General features: G+C 48.2%; 1 protein-coding gene across 2 annotated transcripts in view; it reads left to right on the forward strand.

Moving 5' to 3' along the window:
* The window catches only part of LOC111962397 (plexin-A1), a 284,935-nt gene that overhangs the window by 145,374 nt on the left and 117,578 nt on the right, over positions 1 to 21,983 (forward strand). For both annotated transcript variants that reach the window (XM_023985463.2, XM_023985470.2), the window contains exons 5-8: positions 4,758 to 4,858; positions 7,590 to 7,713; positions 8,418 to 8,571; positions 9,308 to 9,407. In XM_023985463.2, the coding sequence (XP_023841231.1) occupies positions 4,758 to 4,858; positions 7,590 to 7,713; positions 8,418 to 8,571; positions 9,308 to 9,407 (479 nt within the window). The remainder of the gene's footprint in view (positions 1 to 4,757; positions 4,859 to 7,589; positions 7,714 to 8,417; positions 8,572 to 9,307; positions 9,408 to 21,983) is intronic.

Below are 21,983 nucleotides of genomic sequence, written 5' to 3' on the forward strand. Positions count from 1 at the left end.
ACCCACCACCCCCCCAGCACTGTTTTGTCTCCCTTCTTATCACCAATCAGTCAACGTATCAAACAGGCCCCAGTCATCGATCCGTCTAAGCCTACAATCCAGTCAATAAGGACGCTAGCCTGGTTTTTGATAATCTGCAGCCGGCTAGCTTAGCAACACAAACACCGCTGCACTGATTCCCCATATATCCCCAATGGAAGACCATGCGCTATTGCTGGGCTAAGTCGCTAGCACAAAGCGCTAGTCTACGATACACTCATGACTCCTCTATCATTTCCCATCTCCCTAATACATTCCCTCCGGTCCGTTTTTGATTTCTGCTGCCATTCCCGGGCCGTATCGATTTCTGCAGCGCGGTTCGATGCGAGCAAGATTTAAACCGTGTGGCTGATGGAGGAGGATAGACGTTTATTGAATGGGGCGCGTGCACTAATGCTAGGGAGAGTCGCGTAGGGGGGGGGGGGGGGGGTAGTAGAGACTGGACGCTATGATGACAGGGAATAACTGTAGGGCTTACTCAATCTCATCATAACTGCTGGGAGGCAGCTGGCTACGTGACAGAGGAGTTCTGACAGGCAAGCTGAGCTGATTCAGTGCTGCAGTAACACCCCCCCCCCCCGCCCCCTTCATCACAACCTCACCCCTATCCTCTGTCTAGCCCCTAGTTGTTCTTATAACCCTGCACTGACACATCTACTATTCAGCGTTTAAGCCTGTGATTGATTGGAAATGGGTATGTTGTGCTGGGCTGAAGCAAAACCCTACACCCCCCCCCCCCCCCCTAACCCCCTAGATAATCCCACTCCAGGGGAAGAGCCTTCCATCTGTGGTAGAATCTGTGGTGTCCCCCTCCCTCAGTTTTTTTTTCTGGAGGGTCTCCATGGCCCCTACCGCCCATTTTATTTTATTTTCCCCCTTGATTTGATGGTAAATTAACGCGTCTATTGAAAGCTTTAACGGGGCCTTTGAGCCATCGGGCGGCCGTCACAAAGCCTGTTAGCACTGCGTTTTAACTGAAGGTGATGGCACGTGCGGATACTGTGAAAACATATCGGAGAAACAGGGTGGAAACTTTAGCCGGAGATCTGTCTCGGTCTATAAATAGTTAACTGACAAAAGGAAGGAGACGCGAAAGTGGGATTGAGTTACAGCTTTTGTTTCAGATTGTAAATAAGAAAGCAAGATGTCGGTCGTTTGAGGCATTCACGCGGATGAATGTAAAAGAGCCTACGGGAATGCCTCTCTTTCATTAACAGACGCACACACACTCCTCCCCACTCGTTAAACAAGGGTTCCACATGCGAGAGGGGTCTTTATATCATATGAGCCTATCCGCTTGTGAGAAGCGTCTTCTTTTTTCTATCATTTTCGCACACTTCAATTTCTCTCTGGCGTCCGTCCGGGGCAGCCGGCCAACCCTCATGATCTTTATGGGATCTAAGATAACCGTCCTTTCAGGCAGAACATACAGCAGATTATACACTACCGTTCAAGTTTGGGGTCACTTAGAAGTTCCTTGTTTTTGAATAAGAAAGGCCCTTTTTTTTTCTCTTCATTAAAATAACCATCAAGATGGATCAGAAATAATCGGTAGACATTGTTTAATGTCTGCGTCCACAATGACTCTCTCTGTAGCTGGAAACGGCACGATTTTAGTTTTTTAATGGCATATTACCCCCCCCTACACCCCCTAGATAATCCACTCCAGGGGAAGAGCCTTCCATCTGTGGTAGAAGTCTGTGGTGTCCCCCTCCCTCAGTTTTTTTTCTGGAGGGTCCTCCATGGCCCCTACCGCCATTTTTATTTATTTTTCCCCCCTTGATTTGATGGTAAATTAACGCGTCTATTGAAAGCTTTACGGGGGCCTTTGAGCCATCGGGCGGCCGTCACAAAGCCTGTTAGCACTGCGTTTTAACTGAAGGTGATGGCACGTGCGGATACTGTGAAAACATATCGGAGAACAAGGGTGGAAACTTTATAGCCGGAGATCTGTCTCGGTCTATAAATAGTTGAACATGACAAAAGGAAGGAGACGGAAAGTGGGATTGAGTTACAGCTTTGGTTTCGATTGTAAATAAGAAAGCAAGATGTCGGTAGTTTGAGGTCATTCACGCGATGAATGTAAAAGAGCCTACGGGAATGCTCTTTTATTAACAGACGCACACACACTCCTCCCCACTCGTTAAAACAGAGGGTTCCACATGCGAGAGGGGTCTTATATCATAGAGCCTATCCGCTGTGAGAAGCGTCTTCCTTTTTCTATCATTCTTCAGCACCACTTCATTTCTCTCTGCGTCCCGTCCGGGCAGCCGGCCAACTCCTCACTGGATGCTTATGGGATCCTAAGATAACCGTCCTTCAGGCTAGAACATACAGCAGATATACACTACCGTTCAAAAGTTTGGGGTCACTTAGAAATGTCCTTGTTTTTGAAAAGAAAAGCCCTTTTTTTTTTCTCTTCATTAAAATAACATCAAATGGATCAGAAATACAGTGTAGACATTGTTAATGTTGTAAATGACTTTTGTAGCTGGAAACGGCAGATTTAGTTTTTTAATGGAATATCTACATAGGCGTACAGAGGTCTATTATCAGCAACCGTCACTCCTGTGTTCCAATGGCACGTTGTGTTAGCTAATCCAAGTTTATCATTTTAAAAGGCTATTTGATCGTTAGAAAAACCCTTTTGCAATTATGTCAGCACAGCTGAAAACTGTTGTGCTGACTTAAAAAGCAATAAAACTGTCCCTATTTAGACTAGTTGAGTATCTGGAGCATCAGCATTTGTGGGTTTGATTACAGGCTCAAAATGGCCAGAAACAAAGTACTTTCTTCCGATTTTTCGTCAGTCTATTCTTGCTCTGAGAAATGAAGGCTATTCCATGCGAGAAATTGCAAAGAAACTAAAGATCTCATACAACGCTGTGTACTACTCCCTTCAACAGAGCAAATTGGCCCTAACCAGAATAGAAAGAGGAGTGGGAGGCCCCGGTGCACAACTGAGCAAGAGGACAAGTACATTAGAGTGTCTAGTTTGAGAAACCAACGCCTCACAAGTCCTCAACTGGCAGCTTCATTAAATAGTACCCGCAAAACACCAGTCTCAATGTCAACAGTGAAGAGGCGACTCCGGGATGCTAAGTTGCAAAGAAAAAGCCAAATCTCAGACTGGCCAATAAAAATAAAAGATTAAAGATGGGCAAAAGAACACAGACAATGGTCAGAGGAACTCTGCCTAGTCGGCCAGCATCCCGGAATCGCCTCTTTACTGTTGACGTTGAGACTGGTGTTTTGCGGGTACTATTTATTGAAGCTGCCAGTTGAGGACTTGTGAGGCGTTGGTTTCTCAAACTAGACACTAATGTCCTTGTCCTCTAATGGTTTAAGTGTGTTTTTGCTTGTGCCTGTGTGCGTTTGACAGTGCTGCTCCCACCCAGTGGAAGTAAATGTTACATGTTGTAGAGGAGACGGCAGGATTCAGCCCTATGGGGGCATCTGACTCTCTTATGTACAGTCATTTAGCAGACGCTCTTATCCAGAGCGACTTTTAGTTATTTCATTGCACTTAACCCTAATTGCTCCTGTAAGTTAAAGAAAGGTTAAGTGCCTTGCTCATGAGGCACGTCGGCAGATTTTTCACCTAGTCGGCTCGGGGAATCGAACCAGCGATCTTTTGGTTACTGACCCAACTCTCTTAACCGCTAGGCTACCTGGCGCCTCTCACCACCCCACCACTGTCACCACCTCTCCACAGGAATGCTGGGCGCACACACACACACACACAACACACACCACAACACACACACACCACACACCACACACACACACACACACACACACACACACACACACCACACACACACACACAATCACACACACACACACACACACACACACAACACACACACACACACACACACCCTTAGGAACACATAGATACTGTCACACTCACGACACCCTCCATGACCGTCTCCTGACACAGATACTTGACCAGGCCCACCTCCTTACCCCTCAGCCTGATGAAGTCTCTTTACCATATGTCCCTTTTCTAGCTTCCTCCCTCTCCTCATCCCCCTCTCCTCCACTCCTCCTCTCTTGTTGTAAAGTGAGCCTCCACTTGGCTCGGCTCCAGCTGGTCTCTCCCAGCTGGTCTCTCTGTGTGTGTGTGTGTTTTAAGAGACGGAGACAGAGGATGTGTCGCTGATTGCCCAGGTGTGTCTCCTTGCCCGTGTGTTTCCCTCACCCTGCTCCAATGACGACCCCTGGGGGGAGGTGTTCAGTGGTTTTACTTACCGTTTCAGAGGGATCTGTTTCCCACCACATGATTTTAAAGGGAGCCTGCAGTAGAAACATAGTACCCGGCCACCATATCACACACACACACACACGGGGGGGGGGACGACAACGAATCCTCTATTGCTAGCCATCTGTCATCAGCCTACTCTAGAGTAGAGGGTTAACTTACAGGCTGATCCTGTGGAACATGCATCAGCAGGCTGCTACCTCTAATCGCTGTGAAGTAGTTCCACACACACGTGCGCACAGTCATATTTGCACACACTCCAGTACTGTCGCTCGCTGTTACGCAGTCCTGCACACGCACGCTTGCTTTCACACCCCGTGTGCTGTCCGAGACATGCGTGTGTCATCCTGCTAGCATGGCGTGCACTTCATTTCTTTACTCTGATTTGGAATGCTTAACAGTATTCTCTCTCGCTCTCATGTCCCCCTCTCTTTTTCTCTCTCTGTCTCTGTAGGTGAGCAGGGTACCAGTGGAGAGCTGTGAGCAGTACACCACCTGTGGCCAGTGCCTGGGCTCCAAAGACCCCCACTGTGGCTGGTGTGTCCTTCACAATATGTAAGTTCACGTTCATAATCTCCTTCGGTTTTTTGTGAATTGGACAAAGGGCAAAAAACTAAATCTCAAGATTCGAATTTAGATATGTCGACGTTACTCGAGGCTTCTTTGGAACGGGTTGCTCATCTGGGTAAAGCATTATCCCAGAATTGAAAAGGTGACGGCGTCGCCTAAAAAAAATTACGTTTGTTGTTGCCGTCTTTCTTTGGGAGATGCCATCACCTTTTTGTTATTTCCCCCCCCCACCCAAATCCTTCCGTCGCTTTCACCTATGGCAGATACGATACTTTTGAGTGCAAGAGTTGAGGCAAGTAGGCTACATTCGTGAGTACCGGCACTCGGGCTCTGTGTTAGCCTTATGCTAGTTCCGTTAGCATGAAAGCTTTTTTTTTGGGGGGGGGGGCAGAATACCGTAGTCTCTTCCATCGTCGATATGATCTGGAGATAAATGAATCGACCTGTTAGTAGCATTGCAGAGCGCGCCAGGTGTCCTTGTTGACACCAGGAATGTTGCTGTGACCATATCACTGCCACACCGGCAGTCACGAACCGCAGTACAATTCCACGTGACCCCGTTGAGTCGCGGTTCATCTCATCTAATGCACCCCTGGTAGCACCCAACTCGCTAAATGACCGGCGGGTCACTAACGGCCTGGTACTCTGCGCTCTATTGTCCCCTCTAACCACTCTGACATCAGCGCAAATGCAATGGGGGGAAAACCACATCAAACACGTGTCGTCGAAACAAGTATCACGCTTTTAGGACTCGCCTCGCTGTGACCGATCAATTTGAAGCGGGCAGTTCAACAACTGGCGGAAACGGAGTGGGAAACGTGGTCGTTTGTCGATGTTGCTTTCGAAGCCGAACACAAGGAAACGGGACAGCACTCTCTAAGGTGATGATTCATTCATAACACCCATATGCATATTAGAGCTGATGCATAAGCATAAACAGAAACAACAATTAAAATAATGATTGTGCCTTTTATACAACACACAGCCTACTACATATTACGCAAGACAGAAAAGCATTAAAAAATATACTGATTTTAAGATATCTTACATAGTTGGTCTAGCCTACACTCAGTGCCCGACCTCACTTATGCTCTTGTGGCGGAATGGAAGAAAGTCCCCGCAGCGATGTTCCAACACCTAGTGGAAAGCCTTCCCAGAAGAGAGGAGGCGGTTATAGCAGCAAAGGGGGGGACCAACTCCATATTAATGCCCATGATATTGGAATGAGATGTTTTGTCCATGTAGTGTATTATATTAATATGGAGTTGATCCCCCCCCAATTTGCTGCTCTAACAGCCTCCTCTCTTCTGGGAAGGCTTTCCACTAGGTGTTGGAACATTGCTGCGGGGACTTTCTTCCATTCAGCCACAAGAGCATTAGTGAGGTCGGGCGTGTTAGGAAAGCATAGTCGGTGTGCGACTTCTCACCACACGCAAAAGCTATATAAGATACACCTGGTGTCACAGTGTGTTTCTCTCTCTCTCTCTTTCTCCTGCTGGCTAACATGACTTCAAGGTGTGTGTTTATGGGATGTGTGTGTGTGCGTTTGTGAACCTGTACAATTTGGGCTCATTTGAAAGGTGAAGAGCTCACGCAGCACTGTGTCTCCAGTGTTGGCAAAACACCAGTTCTTGCTGTTCGCTCCCGTAATTAATGCTTCCACCTGCGCAACAACAACAACGGCGCGTCACTCCATCTGACCGGCGGGTGTGCATGCGTTGAAGACGCGAACGAGGCCGGCCAAGGCGACGGAAATGCAAATCGAGGTCGACCCGAGACGCTGCTGACCTCCAGTCGCGAAGCCGTTGACCTTCCCCACCCTCGCCGGAACGGAGCACGCCGCTCGTTTCCGTTCCATGGCATCCCTCGTTCTATTTTTAGCCCACAGAATGGCATGTATTTACGTTCTGTGTTTTTGCCCTGCGGCATTAGCTTAATAGAGTCAAATGTGTCCGGGTCGTCGGCCGTGCGACGCCCGACGTGGCAGGAGAGCGGTCCTCGCAGCAACGCTAGAGTTAGGTTAACAGAGACGCACGCGCTAAAAGCTTATACGCTAGCACGGACACACACACACACACACACACACACTTGCTCTCTCCTCATTCTCACCCCTCTCAAGAAGGGGGTTGAGAGAAGGCAGGTCAATACCTGTTTAACTCTCCAGGGATCTTCCTTTAGGGTTTAATGAGTAATGTGGTCTGCAAGCAATATCCCCATGACACGTGTGTGTGTGTGTGTGTGTGTGTGTGTGTGTGTGTGTGTGTGTGTGTGTGTGTGTGTGTGTGGTGTGTGTGTGTGTGTGTGGTGTGTGTGGTGTGTGTGTGGTGTGTGTGTGAGATTCCCTAGTGGGGAGTGGTTGGGAGGCAGGATTCTGCTGAGTGGGAAGGTTGGTAAATCAAGGCTAAGATGAGGCGCTTTGCATTTTCCCTCTTTTTTTTTTTTTTTTTTACTTTTTATTGTCGAGCGCCGAGCCACCCGAAGTGTCAGTTCAGCACATTTTCTATTACCACTGAGACGTGTTTTTGTGATGGAGAAGGTGGTGTGATAGCTGGTGGTGCAAATTGGAACGTCAGTGCACCGGTTGTCTGGTTTGTTGCAGATGTCTGATCATACGGACGACGTTTCTGACGTGTGCGTGCGTGGCGTGTCATCGTCAACCACTGCGACCGCCAAATAAACCCGCGTGTGTTATTTCTGACTCTGTCCTCTCCTCCAGGTGTTCCCGCAAGGTCGGGTGTGAGCGTGCGGATGAGCCCCAGCGCTTTGCCTCGGACCAGCGTCAGTGTGTGGAGCTCAGCGTCCAGCCCAAAAACATCTCTGTCACCATGTCCGAAGTGCAGGTGCGTGTGTCTTACGTGTCTGTGTACCGCAAGGAAAAAGTGACTGTGTGGGAATGTTCCGATAAGCCAAGTGCTTGTCTCATCGAAGACCTTAACATGTCCCCCACACTTACCTTGGCCCTCAATGTGTTCCCAGGCTACGTTCCGAACATCCACACTAGCTCACCACTTAGCACTTAGTCAATGCATGGTACGCTAGTGTGGAATATTGGAACAGAGCCCGTTTAGGTCAGCAGGTCCTCACGTTGACGTGCTGTGTTGTACGTCCCCATGTAAACCAGCCATATATTTATATGTACATATTCTCATTCACCCCTTTTTAGATGTGTGTGTATTAGGTAGTTGGGGAATTGTTAGATTACATGTTAGATAATGCTGCACTGTCGGAACCAGAAGCACAAGCATTTCGCTACACTCGCGCTAACATCTGCTAACCATGTGCACGTGACCAATACCATGTGATTTGATGTTAATAATGTGTGTCTTGCGGGGTGTCGTTCCAATAGCTACGCTAACACGCTAGCACCCACACTTTGTTCTCAGCTGTGTGCTAAGCTAGCGTATTGGAACCGAGCCCATTTAGGTCAGCAGGTCTTCACATTAACCCTTGGCCGTTATATGGTATATATTACATGTCCCCCCCGCCCCCCAATTTAACTGTGTTTTATAATGTATCCCATAATATTTCATTGATTTGTCGCCAGCTGGTGCTGGAGGCGCGTAACGTCCCCGACCTCTCTGCGGGGGTCAACTGCTCCTTCGAGGGCTACGTGGAGACCGAGGGGCGCATCCAGGGGGGTCGTATCTACTGCCTGTCCCCCTCGGCCCGTGACGTCATCCCCATCACCCGCAACAAAGGTGAGAACTCCGTCTGGTCCCCGGCGCCTCTGGCGTACGCCGATGTCATGGTTTCCCAGAACCTGCAAAGGAAGAGACTGTGGCTCTGAAATGAAGACTGTTGGCGTGTGTCCGTCAGTGGTGGCTGGTGAAGGGGGAGATGGAAGGAATGGAGCGGTGTCAGTGTGTCTAATACCGTTGCTCTCCTTTCGTTCCAGCCATTACAATGCCCTACCCTTTATTGTCCTACTGTGTTCGTCTCGATGATTTTGCCTGGAACAGAATTGTATATTTCATGGCTTTATTTGGATAGCTCGACAAAACTTTCAGAGTTTTTCTGTCACTACCCATGTTTAGCCCCTAATTGTTCCCCAAAGCACCAAATACAACTCTATATTTATCCTCTCCAAAGTGACACTGAAGAGTGTTCAGAAGTGGGTCCCATTTACCTTGCATTATGCATCGTTATCAGTTCTAGCGTAATCACGCCACAATGACACCACTGTTGCCTGTAACGCCTCTTCAAAAGCCCTGAGATGAAGGAGCCGTATATTTAGATTCCCCCAGAAGTGACACGTTTAGACTTAAGTTCCTAAAGCAGATTTCTTATCGGCCATTATGCGTTGTTATCAGCTCTAATGCAATCTAATGGTCCCTGTGATTCTTGGAGCTATTTTTACCCCACGCTTACAATCTCCAGGGTCTCCAATGCATGACATAAATGGTGTGTTGCTAAGCGACGTGCGTGTCTCTGCAGGGGACAAACGGGTGGTGAAGCTCTACCTCAAGTCCAAGGAGACGGGCCTGGTCTTCGCCAACACCAGCTTTGTCTTCTACAACTGCAGCGTGCGCGCGTCGTAAGTTCTCTAACGTTTTTTTTGTTGTTTTGTGTTTAACGTTCAGGTTTGGCCTTTTTCTCGGCTTTCTCCCCCCCCCCCCCATCTTCTTTCTATCTCTTTTCCCTCTGGTCCCCTTGTGTTACACTGCCCCCTGAGAGGACGCAGTAAGCCTGGGCACCCGTACACACGCACACATCCCCATCACCACCTGTGACCTCCGTGCACGTAGGTGGCTCGTGTTACCGCCGCTGAGGGAAAAATTCGAGACCTCCGTATATGACGAGGTTCAACGGCGGTAATTCTACTGTAGCTGCTAATAATATCATTATAATTCATTATTTTCCATTGACAGTCCCTGGTATTGGTTCCCAAACGTGTCTAAAATAGAGGCGGCAGGTAGCCTAGTGGTTAGAGCGCTGGGCCAGTAACCGAAAGGTTTGCTGGATCGAATCCCCGAGCTGAGCTGACGAGGTAAAAATTGGTCATTCTGCCACTGAGCAAGACAGTTAACCCACTGTTCCCCCCCGGGGCGCCGATTTAATCCCCGCACCGCTCTGATTCAGAGGGGTTGGGTTAAATGCGGAAGACACATTTCAGTTGAATGCATTCTAGGTAACCCCCTTTCCCTTTCCCTAAAAGTATCAAATTACTGGGTAATAAATATAAAAATCTGCCCAGTGAAAAAATCTTTGTGTCGTCGTTAGTGTTTAGGTTACTTCAAAAACAACCTCTGTTTCCCCAACCCAGTCTTTAGCCATGACTCTGGAGGGACCAGCTTAGTAAAGATCTGAACCACAACCAGCCAGGCAGGACCTCTGGGGGAGACTCTCCCCAGGGCAGATAGACTTATCCTAGGGTATTAGGGTGGACTAGACCCCCTCCCCCCCGCCCCTCCCCTGATTGGGGTATTAGCCGCAGGGCAGCAGATGGCTAGGGGTCCCTCAAAGCCCAAAGCCGAGTCAAGTGTCCCCCGTGCCAGTCAGATGAGCCTCCTTGGAGAAAAGGGCCCCATCGTGGTACCCCCCCCCCTCCCACACACACACACACACAAAACACATACACACCCCACTAATTAGTTCAGTTGGGTGTGGTATTAACAATGTCAGGCTTGTGGGTTCGATCCCAGCTAGGGCCTCTAAAGAAACCTCTTCAACTGGTAATGCTACAGCAACGCTGGGGCTTCTCGCCGCAATAAACCCACAAATATGACAAAGGACTTGTGTAACGGAGTTGACATCATGTCTACAGTATTAGAGATGATACACGTCCATGCAGATGACAGTGATCGATGCTGATTGCCGAGTAAATCCCATTGCTTGGTAAATCTAATCCAAGATTTTGGTTACGGAGTGGTCATTTCTTCTGTAATGATACCGAGTTGACGAGGAAAGATGCTGAGTAAATCCTATTTGGCTGGCACTCGTGCCTCCGGACCACTTTGCTATGGGCATCTGTGCTCGGGCGTCTGATGATGAGATCAGACTGGTAATGTCATTTCCGTAATGACTCGGGCACGACTCGCGGAAGACACGCTCAATATTTCAAGACCGCTCGCTCGTTGTTTTCCCGAGATGAGTTCTACTGTAATGGGGGGAGACACACAGTGCTTTACGCTTATATGTATTTATAGGCACGCGGACGCACGTGCAAACACACACACACACACACACACACACACACACACACACACACACACACACACACACACACACACACACACACACACACACACACACACCCTCCAAAAAGAGCTTCAAAAGCAGTTCTTGAATCATTTCTTGTTGCTGTTCCACCATAGACGTTTACATGCATAATGGAATTACAATCGCTGTCGCTAAGGGATATGCTCGCTCAATGTTGAAAGACATGGATACGTATGGATACAGTATCTACCCACCCGTACCCGCCATGCACCCAAAAAGAACACACACACCCCTTCTTATTTATTCTACTGATTATGTCTTGGTCCCGCGCTTTTAAAACATTCCATAAATTTGCATAGCAATATTCATCTAATTAGAGATCCCACTGTTTCATTTAAGGGTGGAGAAATTGAAATAGAAAACCACCCGCGGCCATGATTACTTCTTAATTCAATATTTCCATTAAAAAAAAAAATCTCCCTCCCATTTACGATTTATTAGGGCTAATGTGGATAGTCTGGCAATAAAGTCATGTTTGATGTCTCTATAGCAAAGAATGAAGACCTCTAAGCACCTTTTTTTCCCGTGGTTAATTTGGTTCAGGTAGTGACTGGGTCGTCTATTGTGTGATTGAGCGTCCTTACGGTCTAATTCGGTATATAGACGCCGCAGGAAACCGCGTCGTACTCGGTCTTCCAGAGATGCACGGAGAGAGACGGTTTGGAACGGGAGATGGAGGTCGACGGAGACAAAAAGAGGTCGATACTTTTTGCGGGTGTGAGACAATATGAACAAGACTTTCCCATTTGTCAAGATCCAAAATACTTTTGTACCCACCTGACCGTGACATTGGGGCAAATGCACTCATACGCGATACGAAATTGCACTTACATCCCCTCGTACAAACGTTTGGTCCAAAGCCAGGTAATCAGTAAATACTGTAGTGACGAGAGCAGTGAAGATCGTTTGAAATCTATCAATGAACCTACCTGCTATCTACATCATTAAAAGCACAGTTCATTTGAAATAAAAGGCACCTTCCCCGAAATAAGTAGTTTGATCAAGTACATGGTTCCAAATACAGTACACCTCAGGCTGATGATAAAGGTTATAAAACCCTTTTTAAAATAATCAAACCAAAGCCAGAGGAGAAATCACAGCCTATTGTGTTGGGGGGGCGGAAGGGGGTAATGCCACCGCAGCGCTAAGGTTGGCGTAGCTCGATTAGCATTTCAATATGAAAGGATTCAATAAGCGTGGCTGCGTGGGGAGCGCGGCTTCTCCTTTTTGATGGTTTGGACGGTCACAGGGTGTAGGGCAGCTACAAGGGGTCCATGGAAAGAGGCCCAGCTCCAGACAGAAGATTAGGGGAGGTTGGATATCCTCAAATGGGTTTCAGTGGGTACCCCCCGAGTTCAAAGACTTGGATGGACGCTAGCAGGGGGGTGGTGACTAGCGAGTTACTTGGGGAGGGTGTGTGCATGGAGAGGCCTACTTCCAGGTCAATGGAGGAGTGGTCGGGGGTCCCCATATGGAGCCTCAATGGCCTCCTTGGGTGGGTAGAAAGATACAAGGTACCCCCCCCCCCTCCCCTTTCCTATTAAGCCATGTAACTGTTATTAAGGTATTGAGCTCGTTCTTCCTTAGGGAGGTAAAGAAGGGTTAGATAGTAGGGGGTCGTTGCGTGCTGCTTTCCTGCTCGTTATACCAAAGTCTTAAGTCTGCAAACGGTACGCTAATTTTCCATAATGAATAAATGAAGGGAAGAAATAAAAGGATCTTTGTCTGGGAGATGCATAGCCTACATTTAACCAGTTTGGCTCGCGCTGGTCCCCACTTTATGGAAAATTATACTGTGCTAAAATGGTAATTTCCTTTTGTCAGAAATGGCATGCTTATGTAATTTCAAGCGTTCTTTGTCCAGGCTAAACAAATGCTAGAAACATAGCGAACCAACCGCTAGGCTAACTAGCCCTTAACTAAGCTTACATTTCAGCCTTGTGCAAACCTAGCCTAGCTTAGCCTAATCAACCCTCCTTCCATTTTTTTATTTAACTTTTATTTAACTAGGCAAGTCAATTAAGAACAAATTCTTATTTACAATGACGGCCTACCGGGGAACAGTGGGTTAACTGCCTTGTTCAGGGGCAGAACGACAGATTTTTACCTTGTCAGCTTGGAGATTCGATCCAGCAACCTTTCGGTTACTTGCCCAACACTCTAACCACTAGGCTACCTGCCGCCTGGTTTGATGCTGGAAGAAGAGGCCTATAATTTCCATACAGAAGTTGTAGTTGTAAGCAAAACTCTTAGCTAGCCTAGCCTGACCTAGCCTGCTCCCATTTGTTTATACAATGATGAATCTCCTTGCTTCTCTGATGTCAGATTAAAGAGGCCTGTGATTTCCATTGCTCATTTTAAATGGACAGGCTCTCTCAGCACAAGCTAAATTGGTCAATTAAAGGCGCTTTGGGATTGAATTAAAGCCTTGGCCTCTGATCCTTACGAAGAGGGGGGGCCAAAATAATCTGGGTAACGCTTGATGGATTCAGATCGTGTGCGACTTTAAGAGCTTTGAGTTAAAGCCCTGTTACTCATGCCGGCCCTGGAATAGGGGACATTCCGTTTTACACAGAGAAGCGCACTTTGGTGCGTGTTGTGAGTGTTTGGGGATCGATTGAGCTACGTTTGTGAGTTAGGTCCCCACGGATCATGTCAGATGAGGAGACGGCGAGAGGATTTCAGTCTGGTTTTAGGTTGTTCATCTGCTTTGGATGCATTTTGTGTGTGTTTAAAAAAAAAATTTTTTTTACACATTAATCTAATTTGAGTCGATGACTGAGTTGACGAGTGCGGTTTGTTGACAGGCAACAACTGGCTGACCTTGTCAATACACAGACACGAGGTAATAACATGTTCGGCCTTATAGTTTTCTGTGCTAAAATCATTAGCTCTGTAGAAATAGAGTTCACTTCCTGTTTCCGGTGGCAAAGCAATGGAGGACCAACATATCCCACATCGCACCGCTTACCATCCAGAAGGCGAGGTCAGCACCGGTGCATCAACGCTGGGACCGAGAGATTGAGAAACAGCTTCTATCTCAAGGCCATCAGACTGCTAAACAGCAATCACGAAACTCGGAGAGGCTGCTGCCTACATGGAGACCCGTCTAACTGGCCACTTTAACAAATGGATCCCTCGTCACTCTAAATAATGCCACTTTAAGGATGTTTACATATCTTACATTACTCATATCACATGTATATACTGTATTTTATTCCACCTATCGCAGCTTGCCTATGTCGCTCGGTCATTGCTCATCCATATATTTATATGTATATATTATTATTCCATTAGATTTGTGTGTATTAGGTAGTTGGGGAATTGTTAGATTACTTGTTAGATAATTGCTGCACTGTCGAAACTAGAAGCACAAGCATTTCGCTACACTCGCATTAACATCTCCTAACCATGTGTATGTGACCAATACAATGTGATTTTGATTTGATCTATAAACCAGACAGAAGAGCCCCCCGAGACAGAAAACAGACAGAAGAGAGAGAGACAGAAAGACACAGACAGACACACAGAGACCCAGACACAGAAGTAGACAACAGACAAAAGACAGACAGAGAAAGACAGACAGACAGTCAGACGCCCTGGCAGGGCAACAGGTCTCCCCAAATCACGTTCGCGGGCAAACACCTCTCAACACACACCACACATCTTAACATAACAAAGCCAAACACATCAAACCAATATAAACAAAATACACAACCAATAAACATTTTCAAAAAGCTCCTACTCCCTTCTCCACAAGACTCTCCCTTCCTCCCCCTTATCCTCTCCCTTCATCCCTTCTTCGCCATCCCCACAGGCCTTTCCTGCTTTATCAGCCCCTTTCCCCTCAGTTCCTCCTCAAACCACAAACAACATAACATGCTTAGCACCAGCCAGGGCACACTCCCGTGTCTTACAGATGGGAGCGTTTTAATCCCGCATAGATTTACTCTCCGAGCGTAAAGAGCAAGTCCACATGCTGCGCTTAGCGAGGAACGAGGCCAGAGCAGGCACTTCCACGCTAACGCCACAGTTCTCTGAAATTACACCGCCGCCGCTTGGAGAACGAGAGATAAGGGCGTGATGCTAACATGCTAACGACAGGGCAGCCGCCGCTAAACGTTTTGTACCCCGCTCCGCTTGGAGAAAGAGGTGAGACGTGACGAACGTGTCTAGCTGCCACGCTGACGCTGAGAGCCGCTACGGCCCTCAACCGGTCTCGGTTGAGGAGAGATTAAACCCGAGGCAGGTGTACTAACGACAGTCTACATAGCCGATCATCTATGTCGTGTACGTAATTGGATTTGAAGGTTAACTAATAGCCTGTGTCGGTAAAATAAGCGCCAAACCTTTGCTGTGTGTTGTGTGTGTGTTGTGTGGTGTTGTGGTGTGGGTGTTTCGTGGTGTGTGTGTGGTGTGTGTTGTGTCGTTGAGATAAGAAAGCTTTGTGCTGTGTGTGTGCTGTCGTGTGTGTGTGTGTGAGGATCTGAAAATTCAGATGGATTATGCTTAAGAGTAAGCATGACTGTCAGTCACTTGGGAGGACAGTGGATTGGCATTTCAGAAAACATTCAACGAATTTAAAGACTGCGTACAAAGATGTGTTTTAGCAGACGAGGACTCCTGGTGTGACTGTGGGTTGTGTGACCCACTCAACACTGCTCTAGGTGTTGTGTTTGTAGAGAGAGCAGGGTGTTGGTTATGGACTGTATAGTGTACGCAGGACTACGAAAAAAAGAGGCCCCCCGCCAGCGGTAAAAAAGAGTGTGTCTGTTCGGGAATATTGCGTCGGGCGGTTGTTTTTAGTCTTGTTGCGGCGCCCCCACGCCGGGGGGGTTTTTAAAAAAAACCCACACTGAATGTACGGCGCCGTCGACACTAACAGCGTGCGGTCCCCACTTGGTATTCACACATGTACGAGCGGCTGCTGAGAAGACGGGGAGCACGCAGGGCGATTGATATTAGCTTTATATGCTAATTGCTTAGCATGTTTGGATACGAAGAACAAGGCCACATTTCCATATTCCTTCCTTCAGCCCGCCTACGGTAAAATGAACCCGAAAACATCACTCGTGCTTCCTGCGCGTTCGTAATACAAGCGGTGTGTGCCACAGTTTTGCCACAGCACCCAGTGAAGGGGCAATTAAAACAAAAGGAGATGAGAATGCACAACTTGGCGCTTGTCGTGTGTTGTGCGCTTCTTACACCACACCTGAGTATGAGCATGCGCTTGTGTACCAAGTTTGCTGTCACTAAGAGTAACAGCCAAGACATACGCTCAAGCAAGACTTCTGTAACAAGTTGTGGGTTTAGCAATCAGTCCCACATCCCCTATTAGTCAGTTAACAAGGTCTGGTGTGTGTGTGCGTAAGCGGGGGGGGGGTGTGGACACTCACCTCGCAACGGACACGTTGACGAGGCCTTCCTTGAAGGAGCATCCGTTGGCTTCGGTGCACATGACGTACTTACACCATGTTGGCAAAAGCGACACGACGCCGTTGAACACACGCAGGCACCTGGAAGGGGAGACGGGGGAGACGCGATTCATTCCTGTGTTAGGAAACACAGAACCACAGGCTGGGCACACTGCAGCGTTGAGAAACAAAGTCAGAAACGAATCAAACCGCTCTTTTCTCTTCTCTTCTTTCCACTCGGGTGGACTCCTCTGAAACCTCTCTACCGGTTCATTCTAAAATGTCCTCTGGCTTTACTCTCGTCCTGCTTCTCTTTCTCTCAACTGTTCCATCTCCAATGTCCTGTTCACTGTTTCTCCCCTTCCCTCTCCTCCGCATTCAGTCCTTCCCCCTTTTCACAATCTCCTCCCTGGGTGCTCCGCCTGCCTCTCTCAACTTACAATCTCTCCCTTCAACTATAACCCCTCTCCCTCAACTCATAACCCCTCCTCCGTCCTCCTCAACTCATAACCCCTCCGTCTCGCCTCAACTATAACCCTCCTTTCCCTCAACTATAACCCCACTCCCTCAACTATAAACCCCTCCTCTCCGGCTCAACTATAACCCCCTCTCCCTCAACTATTAACCCCTCTCCCCATAACTATTAACCCCTCTCTCCCCTCAAACATAATTAACCCCTCCTCTCACCTCACCGATCACCTATAACCCCTCCCTCTCACCCTCAACTTATAACCCCTCTCCCTCAACTATAACCCCTCTCCCTCCAACTATAACCCCTCAACGTATAACACCCTCACCCTCAACTATAAACCCCTCAGTACCCTACGCTATTAACCCTCTCCCTACGCATTAACCCCGTCTCCCCTACGCTATAACCCCTCTCCCTACGCTATAACCCCTCTCCCTACGCCATTCATTAACCCCTCTCCCTACCTATTTGTTTTATTTAACCCTCTCCCTACGCTAGTATAACCCCTCTCCCTACGCTAGTTGGGGTGGGTAGGGTAAAACCCCCCCCGGTGGCCTGCCCTAGCGTGCGTGGTAGCCCCCTCCCTACGCTATTAAACCCGCCTGCGTGGCCCTACGCTAGCATTAACCCCGTCCCCTACGCGATAACCCCTCTCCCTTGTGTCCCTAGCGCGTATAAGCCCGTCCCCTACCACTGCGTAACGCCCGGTGGTCCTCTCCCTCAACTTTACCCTCCGCTTCCAGACCTTACCCTTCCCTTTCTTCTCTCCCTCAACTACCCCCTCTGCGTCCTCGTCAAAGCCACGGCCCGCACCCTCTCGGGACCACTACCCTCTGTGCTGCGTCAAGCGTGATCGCCGCCGCCCGCGCAAGTTTACCCTCGCTCTCCCAACTTAACCCTCGCTCTCCCCAACTTACCCTCGCTCCCCAACTTACCCCGCTCTGCCCAGAGCTGTAGCGCGCGTCGCTCTCCCAACTTTTACCCGGGTCGCTCTCAACTAACCCCTTCCTCTCCTCAACTAACCCTGTGCTCTTCGCAACAACCCTCTCTCTCAACAACCCTCTCTCTCAAGCGTAACCCTCTATCTCTTCAACAACCCTCTCTGCTCAAACTAACCCTCTCGGTCTCAGAGCGTAAGCGCCGTGCTCCTCAACTTAACCCTCTCTCTCAACGTAAACCTCTCTCTCTAACGAACCCTCTCTCTCAACTAAACGCCTCTCTCTCGATCAAGGAGAGCGTGAAGCGCCTCTGCTCAACTAAACCCTCTGCTCTCTCCTCACCTAAACCCTCTCGTCTCTCGCAACTACCCTCTGTGCGGCTCTCTCTAACTGGTTAACCCGTTCGTCGTCTCTCTTCAAAACTAATCCCCTCTCTCTCTCTCAACTAACCCTTCTCTCTCTCGTCAAAACTAACCCTCCCCTCTCTCAATCTATACCCTCTCTCTCTCTCAACTTAACCCTCTTCTCTCTCTCAACTAACCCGCTGGTGGGTTCTGGCGTGCAACAACCCTCTCTCTGTCATGTATGCTGGTAACCCTCTCTCTCCAACTAACCCTCTCTGGGCGTGTCGCTCAACTAACCCCTCTCTCTCAACTAACCCTCTTCTCTCTCTCTCAATCTAACCCCTCTCTCTCTCAAACTAACCCGCTTCTCTCTCTCTCTCTCAACTAACCCTCTTCTCTCGCTCATGATCTGTGTAGGTACTCCGTGTCTCTCTGTGTGTTTGTTTTTGTACCACCCAACCTCTTCAACTAACCCTCTCTCTCTCTCAACTAACCCTCTCTCTCTCTCAACTAACCCTCTCTCTCTCTCAACTAACCCTCTCTCTCAACTAACCCTCTCTCTCAACTAACCCTTCTCTCTCAACTAACCCTCTCTCTCAACTAACCCTCTCTCAACTAACCCTCTCTCAACTAAAACCCTCTCTCCAACTAACCCTCCTCTCCAACTAACCCTTCTCTCAAAACTAACCCTCTCTCTCTCTCTCTCAACTAACTGTCTCTAAACTAACCCTCTCATCTCTCTCTCTCTCAAACTAACCCCCCCTCTCTCTCTCAAACTTAACCCTCTCTCTCAACAACCCTCTTCTCTCTCAACTACCCTCTCTCTCTCAACTAACCCTCTCTCACTTAACCCTCTCTCAACTAACCCTCTCCTCAACTAACCTCTCTCAACTAACCCTCTCTCAACTAACCCTCTCTCTCTCTCTCCAAACTAACTGTCTCTAAACTAACCCTCTCTCTCTCTCTCTCTCTCAAACTAACCCCCCCTCTCTCTCTCAACTAACCCCTCTCTCTCAATAACCCTCTCTCGGCTAAGTGGCATTTCTCAACTAGCCTTCTTCTCTCAACTAACCCTCTCTCTCAAACTAACCCTCTCTCTCTAACGCCCTTTCTACTCCTCTCTCTACTACGGTCTCTCAACATTAACCCGTCTCTTCTCTTCCAACTAATCCCTCTTTCCCATCCTGTCTATCTCTCTCCAACCTAACCCCTCTCTGCTCAACTAAACTCCTTTCTCTCAACTAACACCTCCTCTCTCTTCATCTCAACTAACCCTCCTCTCTACTAACCTAACCATCCTCTCTCCTCTCTCAACTAACAACCCTCTCTCAACTAAGCCCTCCTCTCTCAATCTATACTCTCTCTCAACTAACCCTTCGGTCTCAACTAACCCTCTCTCAAACTAACCCCCTTCTCGCTCAACTAACCCTCCTCAACTAACCCTCTCTCAACTAACCCTCTCCTCACTTAACCTCTCCTCAACTAACCCTCTCTCTCCTTACCTCTCAACTACTGTCTCTAAACTAACCCTTCTTCTACCTCTGTACACTAAACCCCCTCTCTCTCAACTAACCCTCGCTCTCAACTATACCCTTCTCTCCAACTAAACTCTCTCTCTCAACTAACTCCTCTCTCTCTCAACTAACCCTCGGTATCTCAAACTAACGCTCTCTCTCATTCTAACCCTCTCTCAACTAATCCGCTCTCATTCAAATCAATACCTTCAATCTTCAATATTACCCTGTCTCTAAAACTACCTCTCTCTCAACTACCCTCTCTCTCTCATCTACCTCTCTCTGCTCGGAACTTACCTCTCCCTCTCTTCAACGTAATACCCTCTCTCTACTAACCTCTCTTCTCAAACTTACCCTCTCTCTCATTCCTATTTACCCTTCTCCCTACTTCATTCCTCTCCTCCTTCTCATTACCCTCCATTACACTCATCCTCCCATCTCACACAAACTCAATACCCCTCGAATATTACCCTCCCTCTCTCAACTACTCCCCTCTCTCAATTTCCTCTCCCTCTCTCAATTAACCTCTCTCTCTCTCTCCTCAATCTAACCCTCTCTCTCTCAACTAACCCTCTCTCAACTAACCCTCTCTCTCAACTAAACCCTCTCTCTCAACCTAACCCTCTCTCTCAACTAACCCTCTTCTCAAACTAACCCTCTCTCAACTTTAACCCTCTCTTCAACTTAACCTCTCTCTCTCTCTCTCTCTCAACTAACGTCTCTCAACTAAAACCTCTCCTCTCTCTCTCACTAAAACCCCCCCTCTCTCTCAACTAACCCTCTCTCTCAAAACTAACCCTTCTCTCTCAACTAACCCTCTCTCTCTCTCTCAACTAACCCTCTCTCTCTCAACTAACCCTCTCTCAACAACCTCTCTCTCAACTAACCCTCTCTCAACCTTAAACCCTGCTCTCCAACTTAACCTCTCTCCAACTATACCCTCTCTCTCTCGCTCGCTCCTGCAACTAACTGTCTCTCAACTAACCTCTTCTCCGGCTCTCAACTAACCCCCCCCCTCTCTCTCAACTAACCCTCTCTCTCAACTTAACCCCTCTCTCAACTAACCCTCTCTCTCTCTCTCTCAACTAACCCTCTCTCAACTAACCCTCTCTCTCAACTAAACCCTCTCTCAACTAAACCCTCTCTTTCTTCAACTAACCCTCTCTCTCAAACTAAAACCCTACTCTCAACTAACCCTCTCTCCAACTACCCTCTCTCAACTAACCCTCTCTTCAACTAACCCTCTCTCAAACTAAACCCTCTCCTCAACTAACCTCTCTTCAACTAAACCTCTCTCAACTAACCTCTCTCAACTAACCCTCTCTCAAACTAACCCTCTCTCAACTAACCCTCTTCTCAACTAACCCTCTGCTCAACTAACCCTCTCTCAACTTAACCCTCTCTCAACTAACCCTCTCTCTCTCAACTAACTGTCTCTCAAACTAACCTTCTCTCTCTCTCTTCTCTCAACTAACCCTCTCAATTCAATTCAATTTACCCTCCAATTCAATTTACCCTCTCTCTCTCTCTCAATTACCCCTCCTCTCTCTCTCTCGCTCTCTCTCTGCAATTTACCCTCTCCCTCTCTCAATTTACCCTCCCCTCTCTCAATTTACCCCTCTCCCTCTCTCAATTACCCTCTCCCTCTTCAATTACCCTCTCCCTCTCTCAAATTTACCCTCTCTCAATTTACCCTCTCCCTCTCTCATTTACCCTCTCCCTCTCTCAATTTCCCTTCTCCCTCTCTCCAATTTACCCTCTCCCTCTCTCAATTTACCCTCTCCCTCTTCTCAAATTACCCTCGCTCTCTCTCTTACCCCTCTCTACTTACCCCCTCTCTCTCGGGCTCTCTCGACAGTATCACCTCCACCTCCTTTTTATATTCCATTTCACATTGTTCCATTTCTCCCCGCGGCTTTTAAACCTTCCTCGCTTTTTGTCTAAAGCCCCTTTCATATCCTCCAGAGCGCTTGCTATTTTAAATGCAACCCCACTTCGGCCTTGGCGCCCAGAGGGCGAGGATGAGCCGAGAGCCAAGAGAGAAGACAGCAAACAGCAGGTGGATCCTCCCTGAGAGAGCGGGAGAGACACCAGGGATTGCTGCAAAGAGATGGGAAAACGAGGGAGAGAGAAGAGATGGAGGGTGTAAGCAAGAGCTTGCGTTATGAAAGTCTCCTGGGACAGCAGTATCGAAGAGAGAGGGGGGGGGGGG

The sequence above is a fragment of the Salvelinus sp. IW2-2015 genome, linkage group LG1 (genome assembly GCF_002910315.2).
Source record: "Salvelinus sp. IW2-2015 linkage group LG1, ASM291031v2, whole genome shotgun sequence".
NCBI classification, from domain to species: Eukaryota; Metazoa; Chordata; class Actinopteri; order Salmoniformes; family Salmonidae; genus Salvelinus; species Salvelinus sp. IW2-2015.